Source organism: Palaemon carinicauda, chromosome 16 (assembly GCF_036898095.1).
Source record: "Palaemon carinicauda isolate YSFRI2023 chromosome 16, ASM3689809v2, whole genome shotgun sequence".
Classification (NCBI taxonomy): domain Eukaryota; kingdom Metazoa; phylum Arthropoda; class Malacostraca; order Decapoda; family Palaemonidae; genus Palaemon; species Palaemon carinicauda.
In genome coordinates this window covers 136250035-136271151 of record NC_090740.1, presented here as the reverse complement: position 1 = coordinate 136271151, position 21117 = coordinate 136250035, and the positions used below count along the sequence as shown (strand labels likewise).

General features: G+C 37.8%; 1 protein-coding gene across 1 annotated transcript in view; it reads right to left on the bottom strand.

Moving 5' to 3' along the window:
• Positions 1 to 16631: 16631 nt before the first annotated feature.
• Positions 16632 to 21117, bottom strand: part of LOC137655889 (uncharacterized) — a 4905-nt gene continuing 419 nt past the window's right edge. The window contains exons 1-2 of the mRNA XM_068390113.1: positions 18265 to 21117; positions 16632 to 17422 (exon numbers count right to left, since the gene is read on the bottom strand). The exon at positions 18265 to 21117 is cut by the window's right edge and continues 419 nt beyond it. Coding sequence (XP_068246214.1) covers positions 17414 to 17422; positions 18265 to 21117 — 2862 coding nt within the window. The 3' untranslated portion in view covers positions 16632 to 17413. The remainder of the gene's footprint in view (positions 17423 to 18264) is intronic.

Sequence of the window (21117 nt, the reverse complement as noted above, 5' to 3'; positions counted from 1 at the left end):
AAGCGATTTAACTATTTATCAAGAGGACATACAACTAATCCACCAGCAAGAGAGAGAGTTTCCGTTTCTATATTTCTACTTAATGAGTAAATCGAGGAGATAATTATTATGTGTAACTCGGCATATTTCATTACAGAGGGAATTGTCATAAATCATCTTTATTACCAGGAAACGCCGACTAAAATTACTGTTTATGGCTACTACAGATTTATACCTTTGAAGTAACAATGAAGAACAACAATTAATGTTGAAAGCCTTTATCGAGTTCAACTCTGAATTGAATTTCTTTTCATTTGTTCGCTGTTCTTTTGTTCAGATATGTCCTCCCTTATATTTTACTTCTCCCCCCTCTTCTAAATATTATTATTATTATTATTATTATTATTATTATTATTATTATTATTATTATTTTTATTATTATTATTATTATTATTATTATTATTATTATTGTTATTATTATTATTATTATTATTATTATTATTATTATTATTATTATTATTGAGTTTTATCGCCAACTCAGAAGTTTCGATTGTAGAGAGTTTTACCTAACATGTAAACGTTATAACGCATATTTCCCTCTTATTAAGATTAAAGTAAATCGAATTTCAGAACGACAGTTTCCCAGTGTATTCGATATAAATCATACTAGTCCATTCCTGACCTTATCTCTATTAGAGGAGAATCTAAATAATATCAAGAGTACTTACTTTACTTTAAGGCTGGTTTTCTGGCCCTATACAGCAGGGGAACCCTACTCTCTACAGGACCTACAGTTATTTTATCATGTGCATTCCATGACATTTAGCATTTCACACCACAATTTCCTTTTTAATTTAAATCATAAGCATTGCAATTTCCTGAATTCATGCAGTTTATACATTTTACTTGTTTCGAATTACATTCTTTGGTAGAATGTATTTTCTGAACATTTCCCGCAGACTTTATCCTAAGTCTTAAACGTGCATTCTTTTCCAAAATGTCCTTACCTCTGATAGTGGTATCAGAACTTTGTCACCATTATCACGAATAGTCTTCCGAATACCTGGATCATATTTCAACAAGCATCTTTCTTGAATACCAGAATTATCTTCTTTTCTATGTGTTGAATATGATCGTGGCAACGATACCTTTGAATCAAAGCATTTACTACTTCATCTCCATCATTATATGCATTGCATATCATTATTTTAGGTTTAGTTTTCCAATGTTCCTCGTCTCAGTGTTAGCAACCGTGGTTTAAATCTTGTTTGCTATTTCCTTTCTGATCTTTACGTCTGGAAAGTTTACAACAACATTTCCATTTGAAGTTGACCTCGTATTAAGCATTGGAATGTCTTTAAGTACAGGTTTGACCTTATTTTTTCTATTAGTCATTTAAGTGTATGCTTTAGTCAATTGAATTACCAGTGGTTTTTTCCTTCACTTTGTCAGTATATGTCATTTTCTTTTGTCTTGGGTCCATTAGTGTTAAAGTGCTTAATGTTAACTTAACTGATTCCGTATTCACCGCTATCAACCTTCTCTGTGAGATCTCTGGTCTGGGTGGACTTTTCTACGTCCGTAGTTAGCTCCGCAAGTTGGTTTTCCAATTAGGCGATTTTCTCATCACGTTCATCTATATCAAGGCCTTTCATTTTAGATTCCTCCCCCATTCCTGATATAGTTGTCTTGGTCATTCTGGCTTCATTTATGCAGTATAGACAAATCCATTTCAAGTTTCTTAATGTTTTCCTCTATAAACTCACACTTCCTATGGTAGAACCTTTTACAGTCATATCCTATCCACCTTTCAAGTCTCCCTTCGCAAATCAATGCAGTGGGCAACCAGCCGTGATGTACTGTTACCTCTAACTTTAGTCTCTCCATTAGATTAAGTAATCATTTTCAAAGATTTCACAAACAAGATGTATAAACTGAAAGAGAGAGAATAACAACCGAGCATCGTGTAACCCATCTTCACTCGGCAATGCGTATTTCTCTCTAAAATATTAAAAATTTTCTTACTCTGAAATATACACGATATGATGAACGTATTTTCAATAGGAGATTATTTGAATTATTATTTCTTTATTAGGTCACAGTTATTGTTTGCATCTTTACTTCTTTTGAAATGCAAAGCTGACTCACATTTTCTCTGACACTAGAGCTTTCCTCTTCTTTCATACAAACTTCAACCAATCTATTTCTCTAGTATTGACTTTCGCGAGTCGAGAATGTATCACCATCAGCCTCCGACCAAATGATGCTTCCTAAAATTAATTCCATTTAATGTCTTTCATGACGAATTCTAACTTTAGTGATCATCCACTTCCAACATTTATCTAGTGTGAATATCTCCCTCGTTCTGCTTTACAATTATTTGTATGTTTAAACTTTTTATTTAGCATACAATAGTTATAATCCTTTGCTGTAGAAAGGCGTCTATCATCACCTAAAGAATGAAATGTTTGTGGTGATTTATTTAACTATTGGCTGAAGGAGATTGTTATTTACCGTGTTTTTAAACCCGAGTAAATAAATTATTTAATCTATTTGTTGTTTTAAATTACTTTTTGTTTATCTTATTCTGCCATTACTTCTTAAGAAATATTTATCAGCTTTCCTTTTCCAGAGAGGGGCAAATTCTATTAAAGCTTTTGAGCTAAGTTTGACTTTTTTTTCTCATTTCCAGAAATTTCCAATAAAAAGATTTACTAATATACAGCAGGGGGACAGATGCCTAAAATAAAAGAAAATCTAAATCTAAATGGTCCAAATACCATTTCCTGCATTCAAGATAAAAAAAGGGAGATAACAGATGTAAATCCAGTTGATTGCATTGGCCAAGAAGATCTACATTCCATTTAGGGAAAAAAGATTACTACCCAATGGTTTGTATAGTTGGTCTATGAATCTCATAACTGGAAGATTATGGAAAAATGGTTGCGAGATACAAAAATAACTATGGGTGTTCGAAATCCATCAAAGATTTTGAACATTTTACCATTTTTCATTAGAAAAGGATGAAAATGAACTAAAGTTCAAAAAAAGGTAAAAGTATTTTAATAATTATTCGCAATAAGTTTGTAATTAATCATCGTCTCCTACGAGTATTGACGCAAAGGGCCTTGATTAGATTTCGCCAGTAGTCTCTATCATGACCTTTCAATTCAATATTTTTCCAGTCATCATCTCCTACTTTGCGCTTCATAGTCTTTAGCCATGTAGGCCTGGGTCTTCCAACTGTTCTAGTGCATTGTGGAGCCCAGCCGAACGTTCAGTGACCTAATTTCTCTTGGGGGGTGCGAAGAGCATGCCCAAGTCATTTCTATCTACCTCTCATTATGATCTCATCCACATATAGCACTCAAGTAATCTCTCTTATAGCTTCATTTCCAATCTTGCCCTGCCATTCAACTCCCAATATCCTTCTGAGGCCTTTGTTCTGAAATCTACTAAATCTATTGGAGATTATTTCATTGTCATACCATGACTCATGTCCTTAGAGTAACACTGATCTCACTAAACTGATATATAGTCTGATTTTTATATATAATTTCAGGCGATTTGATTTCCAAATTTAACCTACCCTAGCCATTGTCTGATATTTTTTTCTTTGTTTTTTAACCACTATACTCTAATTATAAAGACCCTCTATTGGAGATCATAGTTCCTAAATACTTGAATAATTCTACCTCATCTTTTCCTCTTTCAATGATATTTCATCTTACATTGCATACTCCGTTCTCATCATCTCTGTCTTTCTTCTATTTATCTTCATCCCAACCTCGTGTGATATTTCATGCATTCTCGTAAGCAAGGAGTGCAAATCCTGTGGTTTCTGCTAACAAGGACAGCATCATCAGCATACTCTAAGTCTGCTAAATTCCTATCAGCAATCCAGTCCAATCCTTTTCCACCATCTCTGAGTGTTTTACACATTATAAAATCCATGACGACGATAAACAACATAGGTGACAACACATTCCCTTGGAGCACTCCACTGCTCATTTTATAAAACTCCATTAACATTAACTTTGCACTTGCTATGCTCATGAACAGACTTTATCAAATTTACATATTTAAGACGAATTCCATAATAACGCAGGGCTCTCAACAAACTTGGCCGGTGCACATTATCAAAGGCTTTTTCATTGTCCACAAATGCCATCATAAGGGGATTTAAATCTTCTATGCATTGCTGTACATATCTCAAAATGAAAATTTGATCAGAGCAACTTCCACCTTTTCTAGATACTGCCTGTTCATCTCTCAGCTTTTAATCAATACTTCTCTCCATCTCTTTAAAATAAGCATACTATATATTTTCATAACAAGTTAGATAAGTGTTATGCCATTGTAATTATTGTAATCAGCCAGGGCTGCTTTATTTATTTTTATTTTTCTTTATTATTTTTTTTTTATTTATTTATTTATTTTTTTTTTTTTTTTGCTATTTTCACCAACACTCCTACCTCCCATTCATCAAGTTTGGCCTTTTTATGCCATCTTCTACTACATAATCTTGTAAGTAGTCTGAGAGTCACTTAATTTTCGCCCAGTATTATCTTGGCAGTAATTCCATTGTGCCCCCATACTTTCCATCTCTTTAGATTTTTAGGATCGCTTCGACTTCAAACAAACTGAATTCATTCATGTGAACATCAAGGTCTTCATTAGCTTCAGTTATATCAATCAAATTATCCCCTTCATATATCATATTCATAACCTCACTAAAGTGTTCCATTCAACGTTGTCTTTCTTCATCTTCTGTTGCTATAACAGAGCTATCTCTCTTTTTGATGAGTATATGATTCTTCTTCTTTGCCCCAGTCGAGACTTCATTAATAAATCCATGAGCAATTTGTACACCATAGCCACTTCCTGAATTCATAAATTTGTCAGCTTTATCAACTGTAGTGTCTAAATATTCTCTCCAGTCATTCTTAGTTTTTTTTTTTTTTACCTCACTGTCAATACTAGAATACTTGGTATGCTCTACTTTGTAATTTTCATTACTTCCTCGAAAAATTTCAACAATAAATTTCTGTGTTTGTCTCTTTTCAATAGTGTCCCAAGTATCAGATGATACCCATGGTTTTCTCCTTGTAACTATGTCTCCCAAGACTTCCGTACAACTGACCGATATATGATTTTAATATCAAATCATCCTTCATTAATTTTCTGTTCTTTGTTTCTTAATGTCTTTAAAAATTCAAATTGATTCCTACATTCATTTGCAAATGTATCTCCGAGTTCTTCATCTAAAAACTTAGTTGTATCAAACCTAGGTACTCTATCCATCTTTCTGTTGGGTGTTTTCAAATTTAATTTTTTTTTTTTTTTTTTTTTTTTTTTTTTTTTTGTATTTGCCACATGGTTAAGTCCATATATACTAGTGGATGTTTTGGTGTTGAAAAAGAGTACCTCCAATGAAAAGATCATATGCTGAACAGAAACTTATGAAATGTGCTCTATTCTCATTTGCAACTTTTCCAAGACCCTTGACACCCATCACATTCTTTATATCTTGATTATTTCTTCCAACTTCAGCATTGAAGTCGTCAATCTCAATTTACATATATCTCTCTGGGATCCCCTCTATTACCCTCAGCAGTTCTTCATAGTATTAATCTTTCCTTTTTTGTAAGAATCATTTATTGGGACATAGCAAACTATAATACTTGTATTGCACTGCTTTGCATTGGAGCGGTTAATGCCTTTTCTTCTCTTGGTGTTATCCTCATTCCTACCCCTTCTCTTCCAACTCCATCTGATATTCCTGAGTAGATATATTATATATTGCCTTGTTCTAAGGTTTCCTTGCCAATTTCCTTACAATGTATTTCACTTAGGGCCAAGATATCCAAACCGTATTTCATAAATTTCCTCTCCACTTGTTGTAATTCCCCAATCTGATTCATGGTTCTAACATTCTAATTACCTATTTTCAATTTATCTTTAGTATTTATAAACCGGGAGATTTTTAGCACCCCGCTACTCCCGGGACTAGGGGTCATTCTGTAATTACTAATTAATCATTTAGAAATTTACCCAAATTAATTCATTTGTGTTTAGTGTTTATATAAAATTAATATTCTTTGTTAAAACTTAACTGAATATTCTTAACATAAGAAATTTAAGCATTTTACTGGTAATCTTAAGTTATAGATTTACACTTTTTATGACCAGCTGAATCTTATCCCTACCATCTTACGTCAGCTACAACAACCATCAATCTTTCGCTTCCTGTCAAACTCAATATTTAGTTTCCATGCCTGCGTTCTTAATTATTCAACAACTCAGACTCTTTTGTTACTTAAATATAATTTATGTTATTCCTGCTTCAAAATCTGCATTTCCTCACCTTGCTGAGATGTATTCCCATGATATGCTGTGCTACGCTTGCCCTCTAAAATACCCCATTGTGGAATAAATCTTATTGTTACACCTCCTAACATGTGAGTTCCCAAAGGAAATTAGCACACATACTTAGCCGTTACTAGATTTATAAAGCGAGTAGATACCTGGGTTAATTTTTCCTTCATTTCTAAAAAGCATTTCACACCCTTTATCTCCTCGCCCCTCCTAGCAGTATCTACCCAGTACACTATTTTTCAGGATCAACCGCCCTTTGGATCTTCCTTGCCAATGATGAACTTATAAGGGGAGCCTCCCAGCTTCACCCCGCTAATCTCTTGGTAAATGAATTCCGTTCACTCCGACTCTCCTCTTACTTGACCCGATAGGTGAAATGACCTGCTTTTACACTATCAAAGGTCTTTGGCTGGTGGCCAGGAAAAGAATTTTTTGGGTGGTGCCCATGAGAAGTTTTAATGGGTGGCTCCAAGAAGACTGAGACTAAGGTTAGATTTAAACCTACAAGCACTCGCTCTACCCAAACCCTTAAATTCAATCTAACTACTCCTACTTAACTGATCCAGACTCAAACAGTGTTTATGGTTCCTGCCGTCTGAATGTTAAAATTTTGTAAATACAAGTACAAGTCGAAACTAAAAATTTTGTTGTTATACTCCATATAAAGAAGAAGAAAACCAGTAAACGTGACCATGAATATTTCTCCATAGGAGATTACTTAGAGATAAGTACTAGTTATATAAGTCACACACCCCCCCCCCCCCCCATCCTGGGCCTTCAAGCTTTGAATTGCAACCCCCCACCCCCACCCCGAGTTACGTCCACTGGACTAAGAGCTACTAGACAAAACGCATAAGAGATGTGTTAGGACTTGTGTGCAGTCTAGATTTTTTGATTAGGGAAGGAATTTAACCTCTTGGTCTATAAATTGGAAGCTGGACCTAAGGGTGTGTCAGCTCACTAAAGAAAACATTTCCGTTACAGTGGGCAGAGGGAAAACTAACTGAAAGAAATAAGTGAGAAAAGCAATGCAATCAGTTTCAAGGTTTGGTTAGGAGATGAGCATGCGTAGTGAGTTCCCTGCAGTTCTTCTAAAAGGATAATTTGGTAGTTAGTGTTTGACAAATGGAACTTCATGTCAATGATTGTGTACCACCCATGTGTCACACCATCGTGCATAGTAACAACATTTCTCTTCTTTGTATATATTATCCTTTGTATCTTTGCTCTCCCCTCACACTAACAGCCTGTCTGCCTACTTCTTTGTTAACTGTTAACAGTTGCCGGTTGGACAAGAAATAGCATGTTTGTATTTTGTGACCTTCTTACCGGGACCTAGTGTGTATATATACTTGATGTTTCTGTAATAAAGACTCAGTTGCATTCATCTCGCCTTTGACTCACAACCTACTCCTGGCCTATCACATTGGTGACCCTGGAGGTAAACTGGCACCTCCTGCCTTCCCACCCTCACTGTTACTATAGCGGACTCATGGAAGTTGGCGCCGTCCCATTTAAACTTTCGTCGTTCACCAGTGGAGAGGCGTTTGCTTGGTTCCAGCGCGCAGAAGTCCAGTTCCGCATCAAGGGTGTGACTCGCTCAACCACCAAAGCAGATTATGTTCTCGCAGCGATACCCGAGGACACCTTCCCGGAAATCTTCGATTGGCTTTGTGAACATGGAGACAACCCACTAGCATATAACATCCTAAAAAAATATCTTCATCAGCCGTACTTGTCATCACCAGCCGCTCGTATAGTAAAGCTTTCTCAGCTCTCTCAACTACCCTTGGTGGACCAAAGGGCTTCGCTCGCCCTTAGGGAAATGACCAGTATTGCTCATCTGCCACCTGCTGCAGACAGCTCTCCTCGTGAGGTGAACCTACTTTCTTACCTTTTGGGTACGCATTTTAGCCAAACCTGTACGCGCTGCCATACCCAATATCGATAGTTTACTCAAAAAGGACTTGATGACCAGAGCCGACACCCTTATGGACAGCCACTTCACGACCTTCAAGACTTCCATCAATGCCTCCACTCCTGACGAGGGGGACACCTATTCAACGTCAACCGGAGCTGACGTGAATGCCGTCGGACCCACATGCCTACCCCGGGACCTGCCGGTGAGGCGATAAAGCCACCCATCACCCACCACTCGCTCGTGCCCCAACCAACGACTTCTAGAGCCACTTGTTGCTGCCCATTGGCCGCAGTTTTGCTACTACCACTCCAGATTCAGGGCTGCCGCGAAGAAATGTGCCCAAGATTGTCAGTGGCCAGAAAACGGGTAAGTAGGCCATCGCTTATGGTAGTGGCCTCCAGTGTTTCTAATCTTTTCATTTTACATGATGCAGGAACCGGTGTGCGATTTTTGGTAGACACAGGTGCTTGTCGTTTTCTTTTGCCAAGGGAACTCTTCAAGACACGACGTAGTCTGTTTAAGACTGCCAACGTCTGCCTATTACCTGACAATGGATCTGAGATAACCACCTATGGATACGAGAACCTCACATTATCATTTGGAAACTGCAAATTTAATTAGAAGTTTCTTGTTGCTGACGTCACATTGCCAATCCTCAGTAAGGATTTTCCCTCTCATTCCCACCTTCTGGTCGATATCACCCACCGACAATTAGTTAATGCAGACTTGTGAATATCAACACCTCTTCAACCGGCTCCCTCCAACCTCACTCTCTACATCAGCGCACCCACGGATGCCTACCCCCACCTCCTCACATAGTAACCAGAAATTGTCCGTCCAGAACTTCACCAAACGCCCATGGCTCCTGCCAAACACGGTGTTTATCACCATCTCAAGACGACGGGAGCCCCAGTCTTCGCCAAATTCAGATGTCTGGCACCGGATCGATTGGCAGCCGGCAAGCAGATGTTCGCTGAAATGGAAGAAATGGGCCTTTGCCAAAAGACCTCCAGCCCATGGTCGTCACCCTTACACATCGTCCTGAAGAAAGATGGCTCCCTCCGTCTGTGTGAAATTACAAGCGTCTGAACATACAAACAGAACCGGATCACTATCCCCTCCTAAACATCGCCGACGTGACCTCCTACATGCATAAAGCAAAAGTTTCCTACACGCTTGACCTCCTAAAGGGGTATTATCAGGTGCCTATGAACCCAGAAGACATCCTCAAGACCGCCATCACCACTCCCTTCACTTTATACACCTTCTATTACTCCTATTTTTTTTTTTTTTTTTTCGTAATACTGGGGCCACTTTTCAATGTCTCATGGATAGCATCTTAGGGGACCTCCCCTTCTTTGTATGTTACGTGAATGACATACTTATGTTCTCTTCCTCAAAAGAGGAGCAGCTCCGTCACCTGCACATCTTGCTCGCCCACATACAATATAACGGCCTCATAGTCCGATATGACAAGTGTATCTTTGGCACCAATGAAGTGTCATTCTTATGGCACCGCATCACTCCTAAAGGAGTCCATCCCCTCCCTGAGTAGGTAGCATCCATTCAGAACTTCCCCATGTCCTCGACCGTCAAAGCTCTGCAGCAATTTTTGGGCATGATCAACTATTATCACCGTTTTCTGCCAGCCATTGCCGTTACTCCTGCTCCCCTCTAGGACTCCCTCAAGGGCAAGCCAAAAGACCTGAAGTGGGGTCCCCTTAAAAAAGTGGCCTTCTGCAATGCAAAGAATGCTCTTTCAACCGCTGCTGCTCTTACTTTTCCCGCCCTACATGCCCCTGTCCTTCTCTCCACCGATGCCAGCAATGTCACTATTGGTGCAGTACTTGAACAGGTGGTCAACGGTTTGCCCCACCCATTGGCCTTCTTCAACAGAAAACTGTCCAGGGCAGAATCAGGTTATTCTTCCTTCGATCACGAAGTGCTGGTGGTGCACTTGGCTGTCTGTCACTTTCGGCATTTCTTAGAAAGTACGCCCTTCGTCATTTGCAAAGATCACATGCTTCTGATGTATGCCTTCACTCGACAGTCTAACGCCCGGTCCGCCCGTCAATGTCGGCATCTCTCCGCCGTGGCTGAATACAATTTTACCGTTCATCAGGTCCCTGTGAAATGAACCCCATTGCCGATGCCCTGTCAAGAAGCACAGTGGCTGCCGTTCAACTGGGATTGGATTACAAGGCCTTGGCTGGAGCCTAATGACAGGATTAAGAGTATTATGCATCTAGGATAGCCTGCACATTCCTCCGTTGGGAAGATGTCCCCATCGACGACTCCAATATCACCCTCTACTGTGATGTCAGTACAGGCAGACTGCGATAGTGGATTCCTGCTCCCGTACGCCGACAGGTGTTTGATTTCATTCACGGCCTTTCACATCCCTTGTGCCATTCTACTGCATAGCTGTTGAAGAAGAACTTTATTTGGCACGGCATTACTAAGGATGCTAAGGAATGGGTCCAGCCTGTACTTATTGCCAAACTTCCAAAGTACATTGGCACCTTTCCTCAACCTCAGTGTCATTTCACCCACATTCACGTCGATGTTGACGGCCCCCTATCCACATCACAACGACATCGTTATCTGTTTACCGTCATTGACCGCTTCACTCGTTGGCCTGAAGCCATTTCCATGGAAACTGCAATGTCCACTTCATGTACATCTGCCTTACTCTTAGGAGGGATAGGAAGATTTGGTATCCCTACGCATATTACTTCTGACAGGGGTACCACTTTCCCCTCAGAAATGTGGACATCATTAGCAAATTTCCTGGGCATCACCCTATATTAGACAACTGCCTACAACCCCGCTGCCAATGGAAGGGTTGAACATTTTCATCGCTCTTTCAAAACAGCTTTGATGTCCCGCTGCTAGGCCTCCAACTGGTTTACTCAGCTTCCCTGGATCCCCCTGGGACTAAGGACCATTCCTAAAGATGCCCTGGACGTCTTGGCAGCTGAAATGGGGTATGGCAACCTGTTGGTCATCCTTGCTGAATTTTTTTCCTTCTGCAACATACTCCAACGATCTCCAGCGCATACGTCATGTCGTGGGAAATTTCACGCCAGACTTACAAGCCCCCAGCGAAGCATCTCATACCGACAGACTTGCACTCTGCAACACAGGTCTTCCTACGCAACGACACTAGCAAGCCACCGCTAACGCCCCTAAAACAAACCCTTTACTTGTGATCCGACGCAATCCGAAAGCATTCTTACCAAACATTCATGGCAAAGAAGACTGGGTCTCCATTGATCGTCTAAAACCTGCTTATCTCCTCCCAGATGACCCGCCTACAGTTCGCATCTCTAGATCAGGGCGCACTATTTAACATGTAAAGAATGTTATTTTTCATGGGGAAGCCATGTACCACTCGTGTGTCACCCGATCGTACATAGTAACGACATTTTTCTTTTTTGTATATATTATCCTTTGTATCTTCGCTCTCCCTTTGCAGTGACAACATGCATTAACCTGTCTGCCTACTTCATTGTTAACTGTTAATAGAACCAGCTGTCGGTTGACAAAAAATAGCTTGTTTGTATTTTGTGTCCTTATCGGGACCTATTGTGTATATATACTCGATGTTTCTGTAATAAAGACTCAGTTGCATTCATCTCGCCTTTGACTCACAACCTAATCTTGGCCCGTCACGATTGTTTAGTCATACGAAGCATGGATAGAAAATTTAACTCCCCTTAAAAACCGTAAACACAACAGTTGGAAAAATGTAAGGTATAATACATAACATGTAGCCAAGGAGAACTAAGGGAACTTTGATGATGGAAATTTTATGATAAAGAAATGGCTGCAAGGACAAGGACGATGGGAATGGTTGAATTTCGATATTATAACATTTAAAGGACTACCATAATTATAACTTTATACAAGCTATAGTTGTCGCCAGTTACCGAGTCATGAAAATACTAAAAAAAAAAAGTCTCTCCATCTGATACTTTGTAGGCCTAGGGTCAATATAGACATAAAAGAATTTAATTCCCTCGACAACTAAAAGATATAAATATATAACCATTCTGTTGATTAGATATGTATTTTCAAAAAGCATTTTCTTTTTTTAATTTACCTACATGGCTAGATTTTTTATTGATGGCAACGTTAGCATCATAGATAAATCAAGATTGTTAGCATAACAAATAACCGAAAGAACCAAAGCTGATATTGATATTGGTTAATAGATAGAAAAAAAATAAGGATGAGGAAATCGCCCAGAAACCTCACGTTGTTCGATCTTAAATCCAAGGCTCAGCTTCCTTTTTCATTAGGGAATTAGAATCAAGCTTCAGTCATGCCTTTGTTACTCTGCATATTGTGTTGAAACCGTTCTCTTTTCGATTTCCAGGATTATCATGGAAAACGTTTTCGAAATAGATGTGAGAAATAGACGATACAATCCAGAGATACAAACAAAGCACCTTTGTTATGTACTGCACCAATTACACACAGAAAAAAAGGAATTAATGATATACGTATGCATGAACACAAGACTGTATATGTGCGTTTTTATTAACACTTCAAGAATTTAGCTATAAATGAGACAGAAACAGAAACATATTCTCGATTTACAGTTCAATTTCATCTGAATTAGTAGAACTTATTTTTATCCAATTTTATTGATGTATTATCAATAAAGAAAAGGGGAAATGTGTCAGGTGTATTGTTCCAACCTTTACAATGCATCTTGCAACGCAAGTTAGATCTTCCCTGAATTTCTTCTTCTGTCGGTGCCTTTCGTCTCTGAAAATACATGAAGAATCATTTGAGGTTTTCCTTTCACGTTCTCTTATTGCATTTCGAGCAACTCTCTCTCTCTCTCTCTCTCTCTCTCTCTCTCTCTCTCTCTCTCTCTCTCTCTCTCTCTCTCTCTCTCTCTCTCTCTCTCTCTCTCTCTCTCTCTCTCAATAACATTTGCTTCCTTCATTAACAATGCATTGATGATGGTTAAACCTGTTGCTTAGTAACTCAAATTCATCCTAAAAGGACATAAATGGTATTTAATTTGTCATCATAGACAAGCAAACTAATTGATGATTTCTCATAAAATAGTTAAGTCACAATTTTACCACAAGTCGATTTCATCCCATGTATTAATCTCTCTCTCCTGATGATTTAGAAGAGTTTATCCAAATTTTTAGCACATATGCCAAAGAAAACTGTACTTCTCAAACCAACTGACGTTTAGGGTTTTGCAAACATTTCGTTGCAAATCATGTTTTCCCCATTTTCGAAGCTTCAATGTCTTTTTGTGACCTTAGTTCCTGGGACCTAAAAAGAGATAATTTCTGAAAAATATGTCAAAAGTGCTGACAGAAGTTTTGAGTTAAAGTAAATATCTAAGCAAGGAAATCAGAGATTTTTCTTTGCTTTTCCTCATTAAATATGTTTGTTGTTCTGAGTTTCCTCTCTGTTGGTCCTACCAAAGTCTGCGTTTTTTGCAGGTTCCTCTCATGATGCATAATATGTTTGATTAAACGTTAATCAGAGAAGAAAGCAAAATTATTTTTTTAAGACTGGTTTTGATATGATAATCATTTACGATGAGTGAAGTAGATCACCGAATAACTAAGGCAAGGATATTAGCAACATTTGTAGAAAAGATTGCAAGCATTATTATGGAAGCTATCACAGAATTGCTTAACGTGACTGTAAAGCAAGGATGTTAGCAACATTTGTAGAAAATATTGCAAGCATTATTATGGAAGCTATCACAGAATTGCTTAACCAGATTGTAAAGCAAGGATGCTAGCAACATTTGTAGAAAATATTGCAAGCATCATTATGGATGCTATCACAGAATTGCTTAACGTGATTGGAAAGCTAGGATGCTAGCAACATTTGTAGAAAAGATTACAAGTATTATTGTGGAATCTATCATAGAATTGCTTAACCAGATTGTAAAGCAAGGATGTTAGCAAAGTTTGTAGAAAATATTGCAAGCATCATTATGGATGCTATCACAGAATTGCTTAACGTGATTGTAAAGCTAGGATGCTAGCAACATTTGGAGAAAAGATTGCAAGTATTATTGTGGAATCTATCATAGAATTGCTTAACCTGATTGTAAAGCAAGGATGTTAACAACGTTTGTAGAAAAGAATGCAAGCATTATTATAGAATCTATCACAGACTTGCTTAACGTGATTGTAAAGCAATGATGGTAGCAACATTTGTAGAAAAGATTACAAGCATTATTATGGATGCTATCACAGAATTGCTTAACGTGATTGTGAAGCAAGGATGCTAGCAACATTTGTAGAAACGATTGGAAGCATCATTATGGAAGCTATCACAGAATTGCTTAACGTGATTGTAAAGCAGGGATGCTAGCAACATTTGTAGAAAAGATTGCAAGCATTATTATGGAAGCTATCACAGAATTGTTTTATGTGATTGTAAAGCACTGAAGCTAGCAACAATTGTAAAAAAGATTACAAGCATTATTATGAATGCTATCACAAAATTGCTTAACGTGATTGTTAAGCACGGATGCTAGCATCATTTGTAGAAAAGATTACAAGTGTTATCATGGAAGCTGTCACAGTATTGCTTAACCTGATTGTAAAGCAATGATGCTAGCAACATTTGTAGAAAATATTGCAAGCATTATTATGGGAGCTATCACAGTATTGCTTAACCTGATTGTAAAGCAAGGATGCTAGCAACATTTGTAGAAAAGATTGCAAGCATTATTATGAAAGCTATCACAGAATTGATTAACGTGATTTTAAAGCAAGGTTCCTAGCAACACTTGTAGAAATGATTGCAAGCGTTATTATGGAAGCTATCACTGAATTGCTTAACGTGATTGTAAAGCAAGGATGCTAGCAACATTTGTAGAAATGATTGCGAGCATTATTATGGAAGGTATCATAAAATTACTTAACCTGATTGTAAAGTAAGGATGGTAGCAACAATTTTAGAAATGATTGCAAGCATTATCATGGAAGCTATCAGAGAATTGCTTAACGTAATTTTAAAGCAAGGATGCTAGCAACATTTTTAGAAAAGATTGCAAGCATTATTATGGAAGCTATCATAGAATTGCACAACGTGATTGTAAAGCAAGGATGCTAGCAACATTTGTAGAAATGATTGCAAGCATTATCATGGAAGCTATCACAGAATCGCTTAACGTAATTTTAAAGCAAGGATGGTAGCAACATTTGTAGAAAATATTGCAAGTATCATTATGGATGCTATCACAGAATTGCTCAACGTGATTGTTATCCAATAATCCTATGAGGTTGAATTTTTTCAATGTTGAATATAAATGCAAAAAGAAAGGTGTAGATACACATATGAATAGTTCTTGTCTTGTATGTAAAATACAAAGAATTGTAATGGTAAATATATTTGGATATGTGAGTCTGAAGAAGTTTTTAAAAAAAAAATAATAATGTTTTGTCATGTGAGAAGAATGACAGGAAATAAGCTTACAATTCAGAATTTCAATGAAAAAGGAGAGAACCGAAGAAAGGAGGTTTAAAAGCTACGTTCGAAAAGAAGAGCTTCATAATTCAGGAAGAAAGTGTGTATCTAAAAATAGTGAGTGGTATGGTGTTAGAAGAAATAGTGATAAGCCTTCCCTATAAGACTAAATAAGAGCATACAGAAACTGATTCGTGGAATTCAGAAGTTCAGGTACAAATACCTCAATGACGAAGTATGGTAAATTTTAGAATTATTCGCCGAAATAAGGATTCACCATATCACCGTGGTGGGATTCTGAAATTTAGGTAAAAGACTAAAGATGGATGTGATAACTGATAAACAAAGGAAGTATATTTATAGATAGCACAGTACTATGTAGGAGGATTGAAGAAGAAGTAAAATACAACGAAAAAAAAAAAACTGGGCATTATCTGCATGAAGATAAAGTTTAGAGAAAGTATGAGGAAGAATAGGTAATACGAAATCAGGATGGTAAATCAATATGAATTCTAGCATAGATACGGATGTAGAATTTTATAACAGTTTTGGGAGTAAGTGTTATGGATACTGGATGGATGAGAGAAGAAAGGAGTGCCACAATAGATGGATATTTACTAAATAATGAGTTCATCCAGGGTTATGAGATTACGATATGAGTGAAAAATAATACGCATGTAATTACACACACACACACACACACATATATATATATATATATATATATATATATATATATATATATATATATATATATATATATATATATATATATATATATATATATATATATATATATATATTGTTACGATGTCCACATCATGAACAACCATAACACATATTTAAAAACAGGTTTAATTATGAGGAGGAGAATTACACACAAAACAACACTTCAAAGCATTTTATTATGCTTAAATAACAAACACTTGCAGATACGACCGGTATCTAAGAGCTCAGGTAATATTCATGGAAAAATAATTAATAAATATAATAAAACAAAACTTAGCTGACATTCAAACAAGCAGTTCTAGAGGTCTCCGAGTGAATAGAGAGTATTCGAAAACAAATTCTTGAGTGAGAGGTTCTTCTTCAGCCACCGATACGAAGATACACCTGGAAATTACAATCCAGGAATGAAGCCACACTCCTGAAATTCCCACATTTAAACAGGCCACACCAACGTAACTCGAGAGGGCCCACGCTGCTTCTCAAACAGCCACAACCATCACATGGGAACGGAATTGATTGCTCCAAACTCAACGGCGAAACACCGGATCCAACACCGTATCTTCCAAAAGTATCAGTGACCTTCCTTGAAGACAGACACCTTCTCACTGCCGACTATAATTCTCGTTGCTGTGACGTGACCTCCGAAGCCTTCGTTCCTGCCAACAAATGGGGAACAAGTAGTTAACTGGCATTTGAACAATTGTCTAGTCAATCTTTCCCGAACTATTCAAAACAGAATTATTTATTTATATTACACCTCCCCCCTAAAAAGAAAAAATATATATGTAATATATATTTTGCATCCAACAAAATCAGGTCAAAAATATATCAAGTCACATCCTTGATAATGCATCTGGAATGACGTTCTCCTTTCCTTTGATATGTAGGATGTTCAAATCGTAGGGTTGTAAGAATAGACTCCATCTTGTTAATCTCTGATTATTGTTCCTGAAACGATTCAAATATTTTAATGGGTTATGGTCTGTATACACGGTTAATGAAGAGGTGGTACTGGTATATACCTCAAAATGTTGTAAAGCCAAAATTAAACCCAAAGTTTCCTTCTCAATGGTGGAGTATTTCTTCTGAGAATCATTCAGTTTCTTAGAGTAATAAGCAATAGGATGCTCTACCCCAGTGTCGTCTTCCTGCAGTAATACCGCACCAATACCAATGTCACTGGCATCCACTGCTAGTTTGAAAGGAATAGAAAAATCTGGTGCTTTCAGAATAGGGGAAGTAGTCAAAATAGATTTTACTTTATCAAAAGCTTCCTGGCACTGGTTATCCCATTTAAAGTCGACCCTTTTCCTCAACAAATTTGTTAGTGGTGCAACTAAATCTGCAAAATTAGCCACAAACTTCCTATAATACCCGGCAAGACCTAGATATCTCATTACTCCCTTTTTATCTTTAGGGACTGTAAAGTCTAAAATTGCTTTAATATTTGAATCTTTTGGTGCTACTTTGCCATGACCAACTTCGTGCCCCAAATAAACTACTATGGCTTTCCCAAATTCGCATTTATTTAAATTTACTACCAAACCCGCTTCTCTGAGTTTCTGTAAAAAGGCAGCAATTCTTTTGACATGCTCTTCCCACGTATCACTAACAATTACCACATCATCTATATACGTAGTGCACCCTTCAAGGTCTTTGGTAATCATATTCATGAGTCTCTGAAAAGTACTACCCGAATCTTTCATTCCAAATGGCATGACATTGCAGGAATATAAACCAGTGGGTGTAACAAAAGCAGATATCTCTTTGGCTCTGTCTGTCAAACCTACCTGCCAGTAACCCTTCAACATGTCAAACTTGCTGATAAATCTGGCCTTTCCTATACGATCAATACAGTCATCCACCCTAGGAATTGGGAATGAATCTGTCCTGGTGACTGCATTTACTTTCCTGTAATCAAAACATAAACGGTATTGACCATCATTTTTTTTGACAAGTACTACAGAGGAACTCCACTGGCTACTACTATGTTCAATTAATTTATGATCAAGCATATATTTTACTTCCCGTTCAACAATCTCTGCCTTTTGCGGATTCAAGCGATATGGGTGTTGTTTAATAGGATTGGAATTGCCAACATCAACATCATGCTGTAATGAGCAGGTCCTGCCCGGAACATCTGAAAATACATCTTTATAATCGTAGAATAAATCGCTCAACTCCTGACCTAGACTTTCATCAAGATGAACCAATTTATTCTTCAAATTCCTCAAAGCCTCTGAATTTGAAATAGGCCAGTCTTCAACCTCAGTCTCAAGTTTAAGTTTCTCTTGATTACTATTATTATCTAACTTTATATTCAACAAGACTGGCTTTGGCGTCCTTGAAAAATATGGCTTTAACATATTAACATGGCACAACCTCTTTTTCCTTCTCCTATCTGGAGTAAGAACAACATAATCCGTATTTCCTACCTTCTTTTCTATTGTGTAAGGCCCAGAAAACTTAGCATTTAATGGCTGACCTGCTACTGGAAGAAATACCAATACCTCATCTCCTGGTTTGTAGTCAACCTTTTTGGCTCCCAAGTCATAGTATTTTTTCATCTTCTGCTGAGCTTCCATTAAGTTATCTCTTGCTATGTCCCAGGTTTTCCTGATTCTTTCCCTGGAATCTGAAACATAGTCCAACAAATTAGAATCTTCAACATTATTAATCCACTGATCTTTAATCAATTTTAAAGGTCCTCTAACCTGATGACAAAATACTAACTCGAAAGGGGAAAACCCTAACGACTCATTGGGGATTTCTCTGGACGCAAACAGAAGGAAGGGCAGACCTTTATCCCAATCGCTTTTGTTCTCCAAACAAAATTTTTTCAACATAGTTTTCAAGGTTTGATGATACCTTTCTATAGCCCCTTGGCTCTGAGGATGGTACGCTGATGAAGTTACCTGCCTGATACCTAGTTCCTGCATTGCCTGTCTGAATACATTGCTTAAGAAGTTTGAACCCTGGTCCGACTGAACCTCTTTAGGCAATCCAAACCGAGTGAAATATTGTAACATCCCATTTACGACATTCTTAGAGCAGACATTCCGCAACGGAATGGCCTCAGGATACCTAGTGGATCTGTCCATGATTGTAAGTATATACTGATTTCCACCTTTTGACTTTGGCAATGGACCAACAATGTCCACTAATACCCTATGGAATGGTTCTTCCATGGCTGGTATGGGTTCAAGGGGAGCTTTAGACAACTTTTGGTTCGGTTTTCCGATCATTTGACACACATGGCATGTCTTACAAAACTCTTTAACATCAGAATGAATCCCAGGCCAGTAAAAGTGTTTAGTTAATTTGCAAAAAGTTTTATTGACTCCGAAATGGCCACTAAATGCATTCTGATGGGCTAAATGTAAAATAGAGGGTCTGTAATTTGGAGGAACGACTATTTGATAATTAACTTCCCATTCTTCATCGGCAGCAACCTTAGAGGCTCTAAATTTTCTCATCAATAATCCATTTTCGACATAATACCCGACTGGAATGTTCTCAATTTCCTTATCTGAAAAAGCCTTTGCAGCTATCTCGGCTAGCTCCAAGTCATTTTCTTGATCCTTTATGAATTTCTCTCTAGATACAGCTAAAACCTTACCTTGTTCAGAACAATCACCAAATTTTCCCAGAAAACACTTCGAGAAGTCAATCTTAGAATCCCTACTAGCTTCCAATTTCCGCCTTGATCGTGTGATAGCACACATGGGAAAAATACCAGGAAATTCTCCTTCCAAGCTCTCTGTGCTTGCACATGACTGAGGATAACTAAGTAACCGTGGGTTACTTAAAACCCTATTACCACCAATATCATTGGCTAATATCAAATCAACTCCTTCCACAGGAATTTCTTCCACAACGGCAACCCTAACTGGACCCGTCGCATAATCAGACTGCAGAACCACAGTCTCATACGGACAAGAGATTATCTCTTTTGGAAAACTCTTAATCAATACCTTTTCCTTACCCTCATACTCGAAACCTTCAGGCAATGCCCTTTTCAAAATCAATGACTGTAGGGCCCCTGTATCTCTAAGGATAACTAATCCTCTCCTGCCCTTACCACTTTCTGTAGCTACACTACCATAAGACACAAATGACTTATATCTCTCCAAATCAGAGAGCCCAGGGCTTTTCTCACCCTCACTTAATGCATTAATCTCTCTATCAGCACTTACCCTGCTTACCAAAGCAACTGGTTTGTGCTCTCTATTACCGTCCCTTAAGGACCAACAGTCGGCCTTTCTATGGCCCAGTTTACCACAGTTAAAACATTTAATTGGCATCCTCTGCCCACTAGGCAAACTACTACCTTTCAATACTGGAGCTACAACACTTTTATCCAAATCACTTGCGTTTTCAGTTTTACTCTTACCACTTTTCAATTCCTGAAAACCCTCTTTGCTGCTTCTACCCCTAACCAAATTTTCCCCTTCAAAAATTTTATGCGTCAGCGAGTACTCGTCAGCCACAATGGCAGCTTTCTCTAAGCTCTCAACCTGAAGCTCCTCTAAGTGTACCTTCAAATCCTTAGATAAACAATTCTTAAACTCTTCTAACAATATTAGTTGTTTAAACCCTTTAAAATCACAGATTCCTTTAGACCTCAACCAATCGTCAAGCAA